The sequence below is a fragment of the Candida dubliniensis genome, chromosome 1 (assembly GCF_000026945.1).
Source record: "Candida dubliniensis CD36 chromosome 1, complete sequence".
NCBI lineage: Eukaryota > Fungi > Ascomycota > Pichiomycetes > Serinales > Debaryomycetaceae > Candida > Candida dubliniensis.
In genome coordinates, this window is record NC_012860.1 from 2,093,329 (window position 1) to 2,114,051 (window position 20,723).

Here is a 20,723-nt window from a genome sequence, read left to right on the forward strand (position 1 = left end):
TTTACTTTAATTATTTTAGAATGAACTTCGGATTTATCTCTATCCATGTTTGCTCACTTTGAGATTGTCGAAATTGTTATCCATCTGTACAGCTTCTAATTCAATTCATGTAGACACTAGACTTCTCAATTACTAAATTTGTCTGGGCAATCAACAGGTTATAATCGACCCAGTCCTTGGGTAAATTCAATCCCGACTAAATAACAAATAGGACAAAATTGATCACGGATTTACAAGTACCAAAAGAATAGTTTTAAATTCTTTTTTCAACCGATACAAAGAAAAGAAATTAATTTAAACTGTTTTTTTTTTTTTATTGAAATCTATACTCAGACCAATTAATTATGTCTATTTTAAAACAAAATAGAATGTAAAAGAAAATACACTGAATCCTACATTAAATTACTTTCGGTAGTGTTTGGTAGTTCATTTCCCTTCCACTACAAAAATTAAACCAGGTTTCAACTCACGGATATACACATATTCAAGGCTTTGAAAAAATAGAATTAAATTCAATTATGATTATAATTTGAATTGGACTATTATAACCATGTCGTCGTTATCATATTGGTAGTTATTATTTCAGAATAATAAATTTTATTCCAACTGAATTGTACCTTTGTGTACTTGTGCACGGCCATTTTTTTTTTTTTTAAATTACCAGGCAATCAATAAACAACCAATTTGGTAAAAACTAGTTTAGATCATACCTGACTTGGTTTCATAACCTCAAAAAATAGTGTTGTTTTCAAGGGGGGGGTGGGGTATAGGTGTTAAATTGACAACGTATAAAATAAACATATCACTGTTGAAGTTGCAAATGTCTTTTCATTAAACCTAGATACCAAGAACTTGTACATTGACTTGGCTAGAGTGTGTTAAAATGTTTCAGTGCTTGCACTACCTTCAAAATACCTTGATTAAATTAACTATTGAGATTTGTACTGAGTTTTGTTATTTCTTTTCCTAGCGTTTCTTGAAATGTGTTTGTTTTATCATGTTAATATGGTGGTTGAGCGGATTTACGCACTTGCCTAGATCGGGAAGAAAAAATTACTTGTATACAGAACCTCATCGACACACATACATTTGTTTTTTTTTTTTTTTTCTCAAAAGAACCAAAGAAACAAACACTATCTGTTGTATTATCACAGCTTTAATTTACCATGCCGTTAGCTCATAATTTAAATAAAGTGACGAAAAATATATCCAAATCAGCTGGATCCCTTCATATCAAAGGTCGTAAATTCAAACAATTAAATCGTGCCACATTAAGAGATAAAAAACTCCAACAAAGAAAATCCCAAAGTTTAGAACGTAAATCAAATGAATTAAGTATTGTGTTTTTCATTCAAAGTTTACTACAAGAAAACAGTACCATTAGTGATAATGAAGAAAATTTAGAGGAGTTCACTAATAAGAAACAATTTTCATTAGATGAGATGAAACAAATTATTGAAAAATTCATTCATCAACATGATGAAGAATTACAAAAATTACAATCAGAAAGAAGAAAAGGTCGACCACCAATTAATAGACAAACCATATTAGAAGAAAAATTGAAATATGATTTAGAAATATATAAAACTGGTTTCAAAATTCCTGATTTAACTGATCAATTGACAGTAGAAAGAATAAAAGAATGGAATGGAACTACAGGTGCTACTACTACTATGAGATTTATACGGGTTTCTAAAGATATGACTGAATTACCCACCACTACAACTGAAATCGAAATGAAATAATAATTCTGTGCTGTTTGTTTTTGGTGGTTATAGGCTAGTGGATTAATTTTGGTTGTAATCAAGTTTGCGTTTTATATTATCAATGATAAAAGTTGGAGGAGGAGCTTCTATTGATTCAGCCTTAGTTGGAAGCCTGGTTGGTTTTTAAAACATGTATATCGTATCGTTCAATATATTATTTGAGGTTGCAAAGTGGTTTTGTTGACTGTGCTACATTCTTCTGTTCCTTGTAACCTTTGTGGTGACCGTGCAATGGATTATTTCCATAAGCTTATGTATTTCATTTTCAAGTTCCTTGACAAGTCACTAATATATAAAACAATCCAATAATATACACATTTACTACCGGAACTAGAATATCTACATAAATAAACTAAAACTAAATCAAAATTCAATTCCCAAGGTCTTACTTTCTCCAGAATAATTTTTGCCACCAGGGCAATTGTTTATTATTATCCTCATCATTGACCGATCCATTTTCAGTAGAATCCCCATTAAAAACCAGTTTAATTTTTTCCTTTCCAAAAATTACAGGTGCATCAGTAGTACGACTTGTTGTTGTACCAACAGTAAATGGACCATTTGTTGTTAAAGCTTTCGACAATTTATTACTCTCTTCATTTTGATAATCTGCTATAGTTTTACCAGATTGATCCTTTTCTTTCATATAAAAATCAATCCCAATTAAACTCAATAATACCAATCCTGACGTAGCCAATATTGATCTCACCAAACTATAGACCTTGGAAGGTGCTTTAGCTTGTTTACTCCATTCAAAAGCTTCTCGTTCTCTTATTTTGCTTTCTTCTAATTTTTTAGCTTCCTGTAAATACTTCTCCAATTTGGACGTATCAACAGTATGTGGTGGCTCAGTTTTCGAGGAAGATTTTGCAGTTACACGATGAAGATCCTTTTTATATTTGTCGACTTCTTCTTTGGTAGATACAACAGTATGTTTATGTGGTCCCTCAAATGCAGAATGAACTGCCAATTTAATAGCTTCAAAATCTGCTGCACTATTCTTTTTATCCAAGTCAGAAAACATCTTCCCAGAATCATTATACTTGATTTTGTCATTTATATCTTTTTTAAATTGACCAATGGCTAGTTTTGTATCGACCGGAGCTGCTGTATTTCCAACTTCTACAACGCTTTGTTCTTCAGCAATATCTTTCAAGCTTTTCACTAAATCATCATAAAACAATGCCAATTGATTTGATGCAAATGGTAGCTCATTAGCGTAGTTTGTACCATAAATACAAACTAAAAATGGTGGATAAAATTCAATTTGTGAGTTCCATTGTTTCAACTGATCTAAGATATTCTTGCGGAATAAGTACGTAGGACTCGATTTATCCAACTTATCGGTATAGTTATCGATTAATTGTTCAAATTCCCGAGCGCTAATATTATGGACATCTGGCTTATACAATATTCCACTATCTCTTAAAAAGTCACCCAATACTTCATATGCAGTTCCAACCAACAACTGTCCTTGACTTCCAATAAGAGTTTGGTTTTTATCACCTTTTATGTGATTAGTTTCAAACTTTTTAAACTCTTGGGTGCTGAATATAACATTATCCAAAACAAACGTGTTATTATTGTTATGTTTGAATAACATTGACAAATTCCTGTACAACTTTCTCCAAACAACTGTCTTATCTATTGCAATCGAATCTTGCATTTGTACTTGATTTAATATCTCGTCAACACTGGATTCACCAAAAGGTTTACCCAAAACTTCTCTTAATTCAGACAATTCTTCTACAAATTCGTGCAATGGGAAATCATCTGGAATCTGAACATAAACTGATGGTGTCTTTTTATCTCCCAATTTTTGTTCAAATTTCTCAAACGCATCTTGATTAACAAGAACCGTATCCAAAATCTCCAAACAATTATTAGTATTATTTATACTAAATTCAATTAACTTAGATCTTAACTTCAAAAAGCTATTAGCATTGATTTCAGGATAAGCATTTTCATCAGCAATGATTTCGTTTGTCAAGTTTTCAATAATATCCATTACTGCTTTCTTGTCTTCAAAACTGCCTAGTTTCAGTTTCAAAAAGTTAATTTCTGGAACATGGTTTTCAAGATGAAGCCAATCAGGCATTTGAGAATAACTATTGTGTTTTGCCATTGATTTGTCATTTCTAACTTCTTCATCAATAATGTCATCTAAAACGAACGTGTTGTTACCAAAATAACGAGAAGCATCTAACAAATGTGATAAAATGAGATTCTTGTCGGTCTCCAAAGACTCCAATTTACCAATACTTTCAACTAATCTATCAATAGTTTTAAATGATGCAAATGAGGTTTGCGACAAATCTTTGATTTTTTTCAACTCAACGATATCTTTTAAAATTTCGTGATCTTTAGGCAAACAAAAGAATGAAGGTTTTGCTCTTAGTTCCATATATTTTATTGTAACATTAGGATCTGAAAGTAATTTGCGAATAAATTGTTGGTTTGTTGTCAAGTAATTGTACATAGTCCCTTTGCCAAACACGTTATTCTCAATCCCCAAGTTTTCAGTATCCCAGTTCTCGGTGCTTCTTGCTGTTTCCCAGGGGAAATCAATCAGTTTCAAAAAACTAAAAACATAATTTGTTAAAGTATTCTTTGTTATAGGGTAGATACGAAACTTTTGCTTGTCGTCCATTATTGATGCAACGTTGATTGGACCCCTGACTTCTTCATTTGTAAGAATTCGTAAAAGTTCACCAGAAGCACTTGCAAAAATGCCTTTATCTTTACTTAATCCAAACAATAAAGGTGCCAATTTATAATAGTCATGGGTAGCAGGGATCAATTTCATCAGAGTTAAGAAATAGTACAATCCACCACCTTCGTTCCATTGGTCTATCATTTCAAAGTCTTTATCATCCATTTTAATGCAGTTTTGAATTGCTACTTCAAAATAGTCATTGTAATGTGAATCTTTGAGTATGCTTTTAATATCTTTCAAATTCAAATTGGAAATATTCTTCAAAATCTTGTTCAATTCTGAATAACGACTGCATTGAACAAACATTTTAAAAAAAGTATGATTAGCATCGACATCGTGCAACAATGAATAATCAAAGTTAGTCAAAGTTTTTTCAATTTGATGACTCAAATCCTTAATAGATCTAAATTTTTTGAAATCATATTGTTTGTCCAACGACCGTAATTCCTGTTCAAACACGAATAAGCCACTATAATAGTAATGGAATAGCTTTTCAAACAATTGAATGGCGGGGATCAACTCATTGGATAAGATATCAGGAAATTGTGCATTAGATTTCAATAATTCAGATAATTCATCGCACATTTTGAGGTAAGAATGGGAACTACCACCATGAACATTTCTAAATTCCTGCAAATACTTTAAAATATCTGAGCTGCTCAATTCAGCAAATTTAAAGTGTTTCTTGTTACGTTTGAATTGAACAAATATCTCAAATTCTCTTAACTCGGAATAAATTTCGTGAATGATACCAAGTTCATCTTTCAATTTTTTATTGGATAAACTATCTTCTGACACAGAGAAATGATTCTCTTTAAACAATTGAAACAACCACTCATCGAGAGCTCGATGTTTGAATTGGATGTTATCAAAATCGACTTTAGGGAGTTCCAGTTTATGAATGGAAACGTATGGTTGTTTATCAAGTCCAGAAAGTTTTTGAGGCTTTTTCTTTTTCATGGTGACAAAATTAATCTCAAAATTGTCATTGCTTGAAGTGGACAAAGTTCGAATATATAATTGCGAATCCAATCTTTGAAATATTTTGGGTGGACCATTGGAATTACCAAAAGAGATTACATTAGAAGCAACATGAAAAGCAGGGACCAAATTGTGGCATTTGGGTTTAACGGTGTGTTTTACAATAACCCGTCTGACTAACATTCTAATTTTCAAATTTCCTTGGCTGGCTTTGAGTTTGTGTGAATAGGTATTTATGATTGGATAAAGTTGAAGCAAAAAAAAAATTGAAAAGTTGATAGATTGTAAGAAAACAACAGGTGGGGAGAGAATGGATCAAGAATTGAATTGAATATGGTGTTTTTATACACTAGATAAGATAAAAAAAAAAAAAAAAGGGGGGGTCACCCTCAATGTGCAGTACTCGGTTAATGACAAGTATTATTGAACAAACTGTGACATGTACAAACAATGTTATTTTGAGTGTACTTTTGATATATTTTAAGTTGTAGTTATTTGAATTGGCCGGTTTTCAAGTGTATATATCTGAAAAGTAATCATTGAAACCTATTCTGGATCAAAAAGAAGAAGAATACATTGATTTTAAAGCTATTCCGTTCACGGAGTTGGCAGATGCACTGACATCATCTCGCTGAAAGATTACTTTGACAAATCACCAAATAGGATTCAATAAAGATCGCTGTGTATGTAGATTCAGTTGCTTGAAGATATCACGACCGGCTTCGTTGTTAACCGTACTTTTTAAGCAGAATGTAATGTTAATTCTTAGACCTAACAAAATACATCTTTTACAATCTGAGTGGTACTTAGAGCAGGTTGGCAAGTTACAGCTCATACAAACAGAATCACTCTTCAGATGGTATATTTAGAGTATACTATATGCATTTATGAAATTGAAATTTTTGCAACAAAACTTTTGCCAAAGTGACACAAATGTTTAATTTTTTTTAAAACCAAATTTGACAACCCTTTAATATATGTTGTATCAATAAGCCCAATGTTAAACGCAACAACTTTCAAGGAATACATTCCTTGCAATGAATTTAGATATCCTTTAGTGCAGTTCTAGAAGGAATTGAAAAATCATTTAGATAAATTTGAAGATTTTCTGGATACACACTCCCTTATCAAACAACTTAACAATAAGGACATGCCACAGCCAACTTAAATTAAAATTGTATGATTGTTTATTATTCCTTACAAACCAGACCCTTTCCACAGATGTACACTCTATTTAGACACCAGTGGCTATGATCACCCATTTGAGTCTTCCATATGATCCAATACTAATACAATGCGTGCCTGTACCAGAAAGTTTGACACAGAGTTTGGAGAAAAAAAAAATTTTTTTTTTTTTTTTTGGTAAATATATACGTAGACGTAAATACATTCTGGAAAACACCCAAAACCTGTATTATTCTTGAAAAATTTTACCTTTGAAATATGGCCAAATACACCGAAGAACAATTACTTGAATTGAAAACTGAAGCACATACTCCAAAGCCTGAGATTTTGGATGCTTTTAACAAGTTAATTGAAGAGGTTAAAGAATCAATTGAACAACACCATCAACACCAAAGAAAATGGCATAACGGGGATACTTATATTGACGAACACGGTCATGAAAGATCATATCATCACATTAATAGAAGAAGACAATCTAAAGGTGCCTCTGGTGTACAAAGACCAAACTTGAGAAAGAAATCGGAACCAGTTGTTGATGAAGATGGATGGGCCACTTTATCCAAACCTAAAAAAGGTTCTTTTGCTGAAGGTGATACCATAGACGAAAGAATTAAATTCAGAGAAGCTAACAATAGTGGATCCTCTAGTGGTGGTATTAAGGCCAGACCTAATAATAAGAATTTGGGTAGTTCAAAGGCAGTGGACCCAAGAGAAATTGCTTCCGATAAACAAACCAAAGCTTTTAATGCGTTTGCTGCTTTAGGAGATGAAGATGATGATGAATAATTTCTGCACATAGGGAACTCTTAACATATATAAAATGATAAGGTTGTTGTATTATTTTAAGATTAGTTAATATGAAAAAAGTCAAGGGTAATTTTCGAACTTACACAACTCTCCCAAGTTTGGGTATTATGAACTCTTACTAATAAAGATTAATCATATATTCTCTCTTTTCTTTTTTTTTTAAAAAAAAATAAAATAATAGTTACATAAACATAATTCACCAGGCTATTAGATAGACAATACTAAACGAACTAAAGAAGAAAAACAAAAAATGCGGTAAATGTTCCTTTTTGCTTGAAAGGGAATTCGACTTGGGTATCTTTGCAACTCCCTTTAGTTTAAACAACAAAGGCTGCCTCGTCTTCACTTTCAAGGCCACTTAAAATTGAATCAACATCTGTAGTTTGCATGTTTTTATTCAACACAGACCCATTGGTTGTTGAAGCAGAATCCGTAATATTCGCGGTTCCATTGGCACCACCAAAATTTGGTTTGGATAATCTTATACCCCTGTGGGTTGACATGGCATCTTTCAAATCGCTTACTCTTGGTGACTGTAAATATTTACTATCATAAGTATAGATTGAGCCTTCATTAGTACTGTTAACACTATCGACAGTTCTCAAAATAGTAGCAAACCCATTACCATGAGGTAAACCTCTTTCTTGGAAATGTTGACTGTATTGCAATATTTCAGAATGAATCATGGTAATATCTCCAGCAGTACCCAATCCTAAACCAGTATACAAACCTTTCTCTGAGTTTGATGACGCAGATTCAGAAGATAATCCTGTGTGGTTAACAAACTCAGGTGGTGGAATAAACTGGCCTCCATGTTCTGGACCTCCACTTACTGCAAGCGACCCTTGATCCATTATCACTGTCATGTTTGTGTTTCTAGAATCATTATTAAATGTACTCATATGTGTACTGACTTGTGATTTTTCAATTTCAGTAAGTAATTGTTTCTGAGGATGTAACCATACAATCAAAAAGTTGTTACCACAAGCAAATTCCTCAATATTCTCAGGTTTGATTCTGATGGGAATATAATTGCCATTTGAATCTGTGGGTATCATCCGGTTGCTTTTAACGGTCTCTAAATCAGATGGTGAAGAGTCGATGCCATGGACCCAAAACTTTTGAATTTTTCTATATTCAACAGCGTCCAATATTTGTTTAAATAATTTTGAATTTTTACAATAATTTTGTAAATCATGACTGTATTGCTCATCCAAGTCCTTCAACATGTAGTATAAAATAATATGAGCAAAAGTATCTTTAAATTTCTGTCTTTGCGTAAATGTGCTTGTTCTGTTTACTTTCATAACCCAGTGGTGGAAAAATGGAATGAAATTACTCAAAAAATTCAATCCTAAAATATTCATCATATCTTTTAAAACAGTAACCAAAAGTAACACTGATTGCGTGTTTGGGGAATCGTAATTTTCAAAAAATTTATCAATATACATAAGGAAATGGGATATGAAATTCTGTTGATTGGTGATGTATTGATTAGCATCAGGCTTTTTAAAGTCTTTCCCATTATCCAGATCATCGGATTTATTCAAACCTTCAACTCCTGTACTTCCAGGATCCAATCGAGATTGTTTGTTGAGAAGATCGTAACTCTTTTTAGAATTGCCAACAGCCAATTCGTTATTCAAAAACTCATCAAACACTTTCAAGTACTTGGCTTGAATGTTGATAAGCTGTGGTGTAGAGATAATCATTTTTCTGTTATCTTCATATTCACCTTGTGGTGCTAACAATCCTAAACTAATATCCCAATGTTCCAAGTTCACATGGTTACGATTGATCGAACTTGATTTATTTTTCAAAATCAAGAATATCTTAGAAATGTTATCCAACAACTGGATAATCAAATCTTGGATTTGCTCTCCAGTGGATGTAGAACTATTATCATCCACAAAACTGCTTTCCAAAATATAATCAACTTTGATCAATATTTCCTGAATTGAATCTGGGACTTGATCGTAGTAGTATATGTGTGTAGTCAAACTACATATACAGTCAGAATATATGTCTGTTAAAATAGAAATGTCGCTTTTGTCCAAATCACTTGCTTTTAAAATCAAATCAGCTTGCAACGACAACAATTGTTGAATAATATCCGAAACAGACAAACCAATCATGTTAACACGAGAAGAAAGTAATCCTAACAAATAACGAGCATATTGGAATTCCATGTTATAATTGGATTTGGTATTGCCTTCAATATTAATTCTTCCTAAAGTGGCCAATAATGTAGACAAACTGACAAAACGTAATTGAACTGGAATCCAAGTAATGCATAATTCCAAAAATGAAACTCCCCATTCTAAATCAGTTCCATTGACTATATTATGTTGGACAACAGCTCTTGTCACTTCTGAAATTTGACCGGCAGCGTTGGTATTGAAAAAAGATTTCATCGATGCAAAGGCCTTTTCAGTGATATCTGTCAAGGTTAGTGAATCATTGGTGAAATCGTCATCGATTTGCTGGGCAATTTTGCTATGTGATTTTTGCAGATGCACACGTGATAACCTTTTCCCATCATCTTCAACGTGAAGATTTGATTTCAATCTTTGCAAGATGCTGCTTTGTGGGTTATTTGCAATAATGAACTGAAGTAAAATGGGGATGGACAAAGCGATAAACTTTTTCCCAACAGCTGCATTATAACTCAAACAACTAGATATATCATTTACAGCCATTAAAGAAATCATCTGCCAATCATATTGAGTAACACCCGATCTGTCTTTACCAAAGGAAACCAAGGTTTGGAAAACTTCAGTAAATATCTTCACAAACTCCTTGTCACCTGTAAACAAGCCACCATCCAAGTTCTCACACAAGACACCAAATGCTTTCACAACATTTTTGCACAAGGCAAGATCCTTGGTATTTGCAATCAGTTGTAAGATAAAGCACACTTGAATGGCGAATACATTCAAGTTTTCGCTACATTTTTTGATTAACTCCTGAATAATGGCTAATGTGACTTGTAAATTACCTGTACGACTTCTACCAACATCATGATGAGTTTTGTCTTTCAAAAAATTAATCACCTTTTCCAACTTGACTCTACGAGTAGATGCATAGTACAACAAATAACTTAGCTCAGACGAGTTGGGTTTTTTATCAACCGCTTTCCCAGCAGGATAACATTGTAATATCAACTTTTGATGTTTATGCTGAAACAAATTCATTCTTGGATCTGAAAGTTGAAGTAACTATTGAGTAAACCGGATTTAATTAATCAATTGATGAAACTCTTGAGTTAAAGGGATATTCTTGAAGGAAAAAAAAGGGGGAGGAAACTGAAAATGAAATATAGAAACAAAAAAAAAAATTTTGACCAAATGAATGAATAATGGTAAGTCAAAAGTGAATATGACAAGAAGAAACTAAATGCAAACAATAATGGGAAAGTCAGCTAAATCTAATATTGGATAGTTTTCATTTGATTAAAAAGAAAGGAAAAAAAAAAAAAAGCCTTCCAGTGGATTTTCTATTTTTCCCCCCTTTCTACAAAAATAGTGTGAAATATTTAATTTATGTACTTTACAAATTCATTCAACACGAGTGTGAGAAAATACGTCTGCGGGTGAGACCCTAAAACAAAAAACAAGGCCAATGGATATCTAAATGAATTAACTGTATTACAAGATCACTGGTCAAATTGTACTGTAAATTGGAGGACTGTGATGGTATCAATAATATTCCAAATAGAGGAATAAACCAGTTACAAACCAGAACGTGCAATTGGTAGTCAATTTACTACTTGATTCTTGTACCTATTCAACCAAATTGAAAGCCAGTTTCCAAGAACACGAGCGATATTTAGACAATCTAAACTAAACAAACAATCAATAGGGGTAATATAGCGGTAGAACGTTCCTTTTAACAAACTCTAAACAGTACCACCAAGAATGTTATATATTGTTTACACTGTTGATCTTATTTACTACAACTCTTCGTAATTCAATCTCTTTTATTCTTATCATTGAAAGATGCTTTTAATCCAAAGGAAAATTCAAACAAGCGAACAAAAATCTTTTGCCCATATTAAGTAAAAATATAAAATTGAAAATTAAAATTATTGGGGGGAGTGGGGCAGAAGAAAGAGAAGAAAAGAATGTACCAAATGTTATCCCGAATCTATACTCCACATGAAGAAAGTAATGTTTGATTTAAGGTTCATATGGAAAATAAAGTGAGTCGCAACTCGACACGTGAAAATTCTCTCTCGGGTTTTACCTCCGACATTGTATTGTAAGCTGCCATTTTCCACGACATTTGTTTGTGCAGACTCTGATCATCGGAGGTAGAAACAAAAACAGAAAGAAACACAATTTTATTGAGTAATCAAACACGCAACCATCTAATAGCCCCTGATCTTTCAAAACCATGGCTCCACCATTATATGTCAAAGGGGGTGTTTGGACAAATGTAGAGGATGAAATATTGAAAGCTGCCATACAAAAGTATGGTATTTATCAATGGGAGAGAATTTCTTCATTATTACCAAAGAAATCTGCAAAACAAGTGAAAGCAAGATGGGTTGAATATTTATCACCACTTCTAAATAAAACCGACTGGACAAAAGAAGAAGATGAGAAATTATTAAATCTCCACAGGATATTTCCCAACCAATGGAGAAGTATATCAAATATCCTTAACCGAACTGCGGTCCAGTGTGTGGAGCGTTATCAAAAACTAATTGATGAAGCCGCTGGAGTTAAACCTGGAGACGACGAAGACCATTTGGGGTTATCAGGTCCAGGTATAGAGACGTTACCAGCTGTAGGTGCCTCTAGCAGCGGGTTGGCGGTTGGAGAAATGAATTTGAATCCAGAAAGCAAACCTGCAAGACCAGACGATGAGGATCTACCTGATGATGAACGTGAAATGTTAGCTGAAGCAAAGGCAAGGTTAGGGAATATTCAAGGTAAAAAAGCCAAACGAAAGGCTCGTGAAAGAATGTTAGAAGAGAGTAAGCGTATTGCATTGCTTCAGAAAAGGAGGGAATTGAAATCAGCTGGCATAAATGTTAAATTAACAACACGAAATAAAAAGAAGCGGAAAGAATTTGACTATAATGCTGATATCCCCCATGAGATTATCCCAAAATCAGGGCCTTATGATACCACAGATGAATTGAAACAGAATGATTATGAAAAGCGCCAGTTTGGTCAACAAGTATCTACAAAGGGTATTAGCATGAAAGATATAGATGATAGAATTGCCAAAGAGGAATCAAGAAGAAAGAAGGAGATTGAAAAGAAACAGCTGGAAAAGAAAAGAGAATTAAGTGCGGCAGGAAGCCTAATTAGAGAACACGAGGATGCTAAAAGAAGAAAGTTGAGCTTACCAGAACCGGAACCCGATGGGTTTAAGACGACCGCGAGTGATACTTTGGTCCTTGCTAAACATCTGAACAACCAAGTATCCCAAAAAGACATTGCCCGAAATCAAAATAAAAAAAGAACTGCGGTAGCTCAATTGATAAAAGAAACTTTTGAAAAACTTCCCCCTCCAAAACATGAAACAGGGGAGGTTCTACCATTCGTTTCTACCAACATTCTTGAATCCAGAAATGGGACAGATGTCAACGATATATCTGAAGTTTCGACTAAAGAAATACCTAATGAAACTGGAGCAGATGTCAATACTACAGTATCTCGTGTTGTGCAGCGGGAGTTACCAATACCTCATCCAAATAGTCTACGAGATCCAAGTACCATAAAGTTTGGTTCATTGGTAGACAAATTGATTGTTGAGGAATGTCATCGATTGATAGGTTCCGACTACAAACAATATCATGATGCTACTATCAGTGTAGCTTCTGCGGCTAATTATGACCCTGGTTTGCTTGATAAGATCAACCAAGACATTGATAAAGAGTTTGCTCAAATGGATATTTCATCTGTTCGTGAATTTAAAGACTATACTCTTCCAAAGAACTTCAAGGTTGCAGAATCCATTATAGAAAATTTGCACACTCTCCATGATGAAAACGAGCAGTTGACAAATAGAATACTGTCTTTCACAAATTATGAAGAACAACGAGATCAGAAGTTGACACAATTGACTCATTTATGGCGCGAATTGGCTGATGTTAATTTGTCTTATCTGATAGAGAAGAAGTTGTTTGAACTTGAAAGTCTGGCTGCTGACAAGGAAAAACTTCGCTTGCGTGAAGAAATCGACAAATTAAATGAAAAGATTGAAACTCTCAAACAAGGATAGGTTTGTATTAGTTTATGTATAAAAAAGAAAACTATTTTAATGATGGCTGCCGTTTGGTGGTTTTCTCTTTTTTTTTGTAGATCATTACACAAAAACCGCCTCCTTTTAATTGAGCGATAGAAAAACAAAAATCCCAACAAAGTACGTGACAGATTTCAGCTCTTGCCCCCTCAACGTTCACCGATATGGTATACTTTGGGTAAATAATACCAATGAATACAAACTTATTATTTATACCATTAAAACAATCTAGTGTATTGGATTTAGGTGAAGAGTTGAGACAAGTTATCAACAACCACTATTTTCAACCAGCATCTTCTTTCAATTCTGATTTAGTTTACATAACTGATTTGCGTAATCAAGTTGCCCAAATCAAGAACATTAATAATGAACTTGGGAAAACTAGTCAAGATGATTCAATTTTATTACAATATTTGCAAGTTTTAGGCAATTTACAAAAAAAGTTTTCTGACGATTGTATTGAATTTGCTTGGTTTGACACTTTGACTTATGGTCCCCGTGGACCTTACCGATACCGTTCATTAAAAATTGAGAAACTTAATGTGATCTTTCAAATTGGGTGCTTGTATTCTCAAGTAGCTATTTCAGAACTGAGACATACTGATATAGGGCTCAAAAGAGCTTGTCGTTATTTTCAATTATCGGCAGGGTGTTTTATGTCTATTAATAAGTTTTTGATTCTGATGACAGCAAATACAAACAATCCATTGATATTACTGATCCCTCCTAGTATGGAATCGTCTACTGTGCAATGCCTAGAATATTTAATGTTGGCACAGGCACAGGAAACAATTTGGCAAAAGGCTATTAATAGCGACTCCATGAAAGATTCTGTTGTTGCAAGACTATCTATCCAAGCTTCTGAATATTACTCAAAAGCTTTAGATTATGGTAACTCATCAGATCTCATTAAATTGGAATGGATCAATCACATAAAAGTGAAAAAATTTCATTTTTTGGCAGCAGCCCATTTAAGATCGAGCACTATTGCAGCTGATGCATTTCAATATGGAGAACAAGTGGCTCATTTACGTGTGGCATCTCAGGCTGTCGATAAAGCATTGAAAAGTAAAAAATATGTTAGCAATTTAGTATTGGAAGACTTGCAGGGCCTAGCAGACGTCATAAAGGTCAGACTAAGGACAGCTGAAAAAGATAATGATTTGGTGTATTTAAAAATAGTGCCTCAAGAGAAGGAATTGAAACCTATTATTGGTGTCTCAATGGTAAAGTCAATTGTTCCAGAAGAGTTTGAAAAGCCAGAATCAAATATTGAGATATTTAAAGAGCTTTTGCCATATGTAATTATACATGTTGCCCAAGCAATGAGAGAAAGACAGGATGAATATATACAAACAAAGATTGTTACCCCTATTCAGGGTTTAAATAATATGCTTGTCAAATTTCTAATAGAACGCGATTTACCTGCTTCGATCGATTCAATTCAACAACCCGAGAATATTCCTGATTCCGTGGTCCGTCATTCCCAGGAGATCTTGAAGATTGGTGGCATTGATTTTATTGAGAAAGCTTTCAAAGAGTTGGACAAATTAAAAATTGAATGTAATCATTTGTTGCAAGAGTGTCAAACACGAATCGAATTGGACAGGAGTGAAGATGAAATGCTTAGAAGAAAGCAAGGTTCTGAAAGATGGAGCCGCGAATCGACTAACGATGCAGCACAAGAGTTAATTGAAAAAATAGATAAAATGAAACAATATTTGCAACAAGCCAACAACGGAGATAGTTTTGTTTTAGAAAAATTTCATGATATCAAACCGGCATTGGAGGTCTATTCCAGTGGATACAGGGCTTTGTCGCAGTATATCCCAAGTTCTCAATATATTGAATTGCCCGATCGATTACTGATAGTGATTAGTGATTTAAGAAATTGTTTAGCCAAGGCAGATATTCTTGAATCTGAAAGAAAAGAGTTTTTACAAAATGTGGAACTCAAGGGTAGGGACAATAACATATTACCAAAACTAATATCTGAGTACAACTCGAATCGTTCCAAATATCAAACTGCAAATGGTGAATTTAATTTGAATGCATTTGAAAATGTCTATGAGAAACATATGAAATTGTTTGATTCGGACATTAGGTATATTGCAACAACAAGAAACTTGCAGATGACTATAGAACATGAAATCGATTTAATTAACCAAAACTTTGTCCAGGAATTTAAATTGTTGCAGAATTCTTCTAATGATAAACGTCAGAAAGTACTTCAGTATTTGGAAACGGCTTATGAGAAATTTTTGGAAATCATCAACAATTTAACAGAGGGATCTAAATTTTACACTGATTTTATTGAGAAAGGAGGTGCAGTTTTGCAAGAGTGTGAAGAATATTTGTATAGGCGAAGAGTTGAGAGTCGAGACTTAGAATTGGCCATTAATAACTCGTTTCAGCAACAGCAAGCACAAACACAAAATGAACAAATGAGTGTTCCTAAAAGCTATAACAATGATAAGTTGGTATCACCTAAAACAAGTAAACCTGGTTTATGGAACCCCAACTCTGACATTCGATTTAGTTAGTAGAGTTTAAGAAGTTTAACATTTAGAAATTATTTATAGTCTTTGCAATGGCTTTTTTTGAATCGTTATGAGATGTTAGATCTTGTCATCAACTTGTTTTCTAGAATTGAAGAAATTGTGCGATGTGCATTTTTTTTTTTCTTTTGTTCTTTTAGCTACATAGACTATGATATAGATTAATATATGTTCCCCCAGTTATATCGACTATTAGCAAAATCAACAATGTCGAATGTGTCAGCCAAAAAAGCAATAATCAGTATTGTTGGAACCACAGGTGTTGGTAAATCTCAATTCAGCATCGATTTAGCACGAGCCATAGGTGGTGAAATTATCAATGCTGACTCAATGCAAGTCTATCAAAAACTAGATCAAATAACCAATAAACATCCACTAGATGAAAGAATGGGAGTTCCTCATCATGTCATTGATTACGTACCATGGGATGAAGATTATCATATACATAAATTCAATCAAGATGCTCAACTGATTATTGATGAGATACACAACCGAGGTAGAATCCCCATTGTAGTTGGTGGAACCCATTACTACTTACAGACTTTATTATTCAACAATAAAACAATCGACGACTCGAAATCCAATTTGAAAGAGTTGACGGGAAAACAATTGGAAATCTTAGATGGTCCTGTTGACATTCTATTTCGAACTTTGCAAGAAGTAGATCCAATAATAGCAAAAAAATTCCACCCGCAAGATCATCGAAAACTACGTCGAGCTTTGGAAATATACTACACGAAAGGTGAAAAGGCATCAGAAATTTATCATGAACAAAAGCTTGATGAATTAGATTCTAGTTCCATGAAGTATAATACATTGTTTTTTTGGGTATATTGTGATCCAGAAATACTTAATGACCGATTAGATAAACGAGTTGATAAAATGATGGAAAATGGGGCCATAGAAGAAATCAAGGAAATGTATGATTTTTATAAATCCAAACAGGAGCAGAATCTCACGTGTACTTCGGGGATCTGGCAAGTGATTGGATTTAAGGAGTTTTTGCTTTGGTTGGAAAGTAATCAACAGAATGCCAAGCTATTTGAACATGGTATCGAACGAATGAAAATTCGAACTAGACAATATGCAAGATACCAAGTTAAATGGATCAAGAAATCGTTATTGACAGAATTAGAAAAGGAATCAAAATTTGATTTCGTAAATGGTGGGAAATTGTATATATTAGATGCCACAAATTTAGACAAGTGGCATGAAAATGTGGATGAAATAGGAATCCAAATCGCTAAGGATTTTTTGTCAAAGGGGGCAAATGGAGTTTTACTACCACAAGCTCCAGAAGAATTGAGGCATTTTTTTGAAGCACCTAATGAAATAAAGTCTAATCGAAAACTTGAGTCCCAAGAAAACTGGAAGCATTTTGTTTGTAACATTTGTAAAGACAAACAAGGCAATCCTTTAGTTGCAGTGGGTGAAGATAGCTGGAATGTGCATATAAATAGTAGACGCCATAAGAAGCATGAAGAGTCTATCAAAAAGAGAAAACATAACGAAGAGATGATTAGGTTGAAGAAAATAAAATCAAATCAAGAAGTGGGATTGACGGAGCAAAGCACTTTTTAATAGGTGCTCCAGATTATTAATTGAAGTAACGGCAAATTCAACTACTGGAACTAAGCTCATTCAGATTAAAGTTGCGAAGACATGGCTATGTATCATTAAAATTTCATACAAAAGAATTATACCCCACTATGCCTTTGCTGGTATTGGGACTCGTTTTCTTGCAGTATATACATCGGGTGAAGATTTTATATGCTTCCCAGAAAATACAACCTGACTGTCATCTTTGTAAGGGGGTTTCTGAATTTAATGTGTCGATGCTTTCTCTGACTTCCTCATGTACACCAATCTCGGGAGCATTCAAAGGTTGGTACAAATTCTGCCTCTTTTGGATTCTTTTTAATTGCCAGGAAATAGGAATTAATGGTAAAAATCCATTCTTTTCTTCGTAAATCAAAGACCCAAATACCAATATAATAACAATCCAATAAACATTGTAGCTCACAACACTACCAATTGTAGCAGAGTTTGTCCATCCTAAAATAGCAGTGAAAACCATCCAGAAAACTCCATCTTCTTGCATTTCTCCATTGCAGCAATTGACATGCCAAACAGATATTGCGATATCATATGATCCAGGACCATGGCCAGTCTCACTCACATCTAGCCCTCCACATTTATCAATAAACCTCTGCAACTCAAAATTCCAGACCCCTTTGGAAAACAAACCAGCTGCAACTAAATATAAGAAACAAGTTGATGTGATTAAAAACATCTTTAAAGACAAAGTATTACCATATCGATACAATAGAACTCCTACTAAAATTCCCAGAATAATTGCCAACATCGCAGCATTTACTAGAGCCATCACTGAAGTATTTTCATTGATACCGATACCTCCGATAACTGCTATTGCTTCTAAACCTTCTCTTAAAGTAGTAACAAATGGCAATATGAACATATTGTATTTTTCAGACCATAATTCAATTCTATTTGCCCATGTGCGACCTGCCTTGTCGAAAGATTGTTGATTGCTTGAGTTGTTTAAGTATCCAGAAGATTGCAATATTTTGCCAAGCTTCAATTTCCACTTTTCTTGCATTTTATTAACACGAAGAATTTTAATCCCCATTACTGAGATGATAATACTGGCAATTATTGAAAATGTACCTTCCCAATAATGTTCAGCAACGGTCCACAAATCACTACCAATAATATAAAATATACCAAGAATGATAGCACCAATTATTAGGCATACCAAAAGTCCCAATAATCCACCAATCCATATTTGTAATTGCAAGTATCTGCAAAGTTTAGCATCATTTTTTTCAAATGCAAGGTCGTCAGACTGTGATGGAATCAATGAACTTGAACTTTCAACACTATCATAAGTTTGGTTGCGAGTGTCACGGTTTGATTTTTTGGTGTTGCCATTGAATGTTTGATGCACAAACGAAAGCAACACTGATATGATTATAGCAGATTCAAGTGTTTCTCTGAAAACAATTAAAAATGTCTGAATTGAAAAGTATTCCTCAAATGAAGTACTCGCCATAATGGTTGTTTAATCTGAAGAGATCAAATTCAAAAGCAATATGTGGGAGGCAGTAATTTTTTTTTTTTTTATCTAAAAGATCAGTGCCACTTTTAATGTTCGGAACTGTGACCGAAAAAAAAAAAAGTGGTGTGTGGATTCTCGTTCCCGTATTCCTGCATTTCAGAGATTCGTGCCGTGCATGGAAATGAATTGCATTGGTCAATTCGTTGTTTATGGGCATGGTAGTCTTTGAAGGAGTCAGATGTTGTTCTGCTAGTATTGGAAAACCGATGATAGAGCATCAAACTAATCTGTTCATCTAAATAACTAGAAAGTTGAATCCCCATTCATTCTGGATGTATTGACTTTTTTCCCCTAAATTTGTGCCAGTATATACATTTCCGATACAAGTTAAACCTTTTCACATGAGACCAATTTTTTATCAAATTTGTTGTAATATGTTTAGCAAAAATCTTGCACTATGAATGGAAATTACTTATCATTTGAATTCTTTTTATCAAAGTTATCTCTATTCGTAGTATTATGTGGTTTACTAGAGAACATTTTAGTTTGACTTTTCTATTTAAATCCCCTTTTGTTGTAAGGATTAATACCATTACGTGGTTTTGGTTATGTGCTAAATTGTTGCAAACTTTGCTTTAACGAAATTCCTGGATCAGATTTGAGCTTCAACTAAAAAATCTAAAAATCATCAGGAATCATAAATAGTACCATTAGTTTGACGAGGATTATAGATCATTTTGTCATAACAAAAGCTTATGTTTGTCTGTGTGTTTCTTTTTCATCCCATTAGAAAGAAAGCAGTAAATACATAGGCCAATGTTTTTTGTTTTAATGTTTTATTTCGTCTACTCAAACTAAAATAGCATTCTAAACACACTCAAAAACTAATTTTGCATTTATAATTACTAACAAAAACAGTGTAAACTTTTTTAAAACCAGAAGATAGTCTTTGGTTAAGGCATACTTAAATAATAATTGAATCTTACAGAGAAAGAGAACAACAACATATATTTTTTCACGGCATTCTGTGCTAAGAAAATCACCAATAATGATAATTGGTGAAGATTAATGATCGAAATATAATAAGTTTTCTTTTAACTTTTTTTTTTTACCCCGGCATGCAATTTTCTTCCATATCTAGTTGAATTAACATCAAAGTTATGTTAAGCAAAAGGAAATCAAAACTGGAGTGATTTACTGGTGGAACACGTTTAGCTCCTCCATATTTATGATACAACAAGCAATATTATGTTGACTTAACCAGCATGCTGATGAAATCATTGTACATAAATCTAATGGAAGGTAGCGACAAGTATTGAATTATTTCCGTGTAAATTTGATGATTTAAGGTTGGTAGAATTGGGATAATAGAG

The 20,723-nt window shown here is 33.5% G+C and overlaps 8 protein-coding genes across 8 annotated transcripts; 5 read left to right on the forward strand and 3 right to left on the reverse strand. All coding sequences in view use genetic code 12, as the record gives it.

Moving 5' to 3' along the window:
- Nucleotides 1-1,166: 1,166 nt before the first annotated feature.
- On the forward strand, nucleotides 1,167-1,745 carry CD36_08800 (conserved hypothetical protein; the record flags this gene model as incomplete). Its single annotated transcript, XM_002417479.1, has 1 exon — nucleotides 1,167-1,745. The coding sequence occupies one exon, from the start codon at nucleotides 1,167-1,169 to the stop codon at nucleotides 1,743-1,745; it is 579 nt and encodes a 192-aa protein (XP_002417524.1).
- A 406-nt stretch (nucleotides 1,746-2,151) lies between these two features.
- On the reverse strand, nucleotides 2,152-5,646 carry CD36_08810 (conserved hypothetical protein; the record flags this gene model as incomplete). Its single annotated transcript, XM_002417480.1, has 1 exon — nucleotides 2,152-5,646. One exon carries the CDS (start codon nucleotides 5,644-5,646, stop codon nucleotides 2,152-2,154), a length of 3,495 nt encoding a protein of 1,164 aa, XP_002417525.1.
- A 1,260-nt stretch (nucleotides 5,647-6,906) lies between these two features.
- CD36_08820 (conserved hypothetical protein) lies at nucleotides 6,907-7,434 on the forward strand (the record flags this gene model as incomplete). Its single annotated transcript, XM_002417481.1, has 1 exon — nucleotides 6,907-7,434. One exon carries the CDS (start codon nucleotides 6,907-6,909, stop codon nucleotides 7,432-7,434), a length of 528 nt encoding a protein of 175 aa, XP_002417526.1.
- Nucleotides 7,435-7,772: 338 nt separating this feature from the next.
- On the reverse strand, nucleotides 7,773-10,649 carry CD36_08830 (conserved hypothetical protein; the record flags this gene model as incomplete). Its single annotated transcript, XM_002417482.1, has 1 exon — nucleotides 7,773-10,649. The coding sequence occupies one exon, from the start codon at nucleotides 10,647-10,649 to the stop codon at nucleotides 7,773-7,775; it is 2,877 nt and encodes a 958-aa protein (XP_002417527.1).
- Nucleotides 10,650-11,850: 1,201 nt separating this feature from the next.
- CD36_08840 (polo-like inase, putative) lies at nucleotides 11,851-13,692 on the forward strand (the record flags this gene model as incomplete). The annotated part of the gene is made up of 1 exon (XM_002417483.1): nucleotides 11,851-13,692. One exon carries the CDS (start codon nucleotides 11,851-11,853, stop codon nucleotides 13,690-13,692), a length of 1,842 nt encoding a protein of 613 aa, XP_002417528.1.
- A 212-nt stretch (nucleotides 13,693-13,904) lies between these two features.
- CD36_08850 (pH-response regulator protein, putative) lies at nucleotides 13,905-16,256 on the forward strand (the record flags this gene model as incomplete). The annotated part of the gene is made up of 1 exon (XM_002417484.1): nucleotides 13,905-16,256. The coding sequence occupies one exon, from the start codon at nucleotides 13,905-13,907 to the stop codon at nucleotides 16,254-16,256; it is 2,352 nt and encodes a 783-aa protein (XP_002417529.1).
- A 183-nt stretch (nucleotides 16,257-16,439) lies between these two features.
- Nucleotides 16,440-17,852, forward strand: CD36_08860 (isopentenyl-diphosphate: tRNA isopentenyltransferase, putative; the record flags this gene model as incomplete). The annotated part of the gene is made up of 1 exon (XM_002417485.1): nucleotides 16,440-17,852. One exon carries the CDS (start codon nucleotides 16,440-16,442, stop codon nucleotides 17,850-17,852), a length of 1,413 nt encoding a protein of 470 aa, XP_002417530.1.
- A 217-nt stretch (nucleotides 17,853-18,069) lies between these two features.
- On the reverse strand, nucleotides 18,070-19,344 carry CD36_08870 (iron transporter, putative; the record flags this gene model as incomplete). The annotated part of the gene is made up of 1 exon (XM_002417486.1): nucleotides 18,070-19,344. The coding sequence occupies one exon, from the start codon at nucleotides 19,342-19,344 to the stop codon at nucleotides 18,070-18,072; it is 1,275 nt and encodes a 424-aa protein (XP_002417531.1).
- Between the last annotated feature and the right edge of the window lie 1,379 nt (nucleotides 19,345-20,723).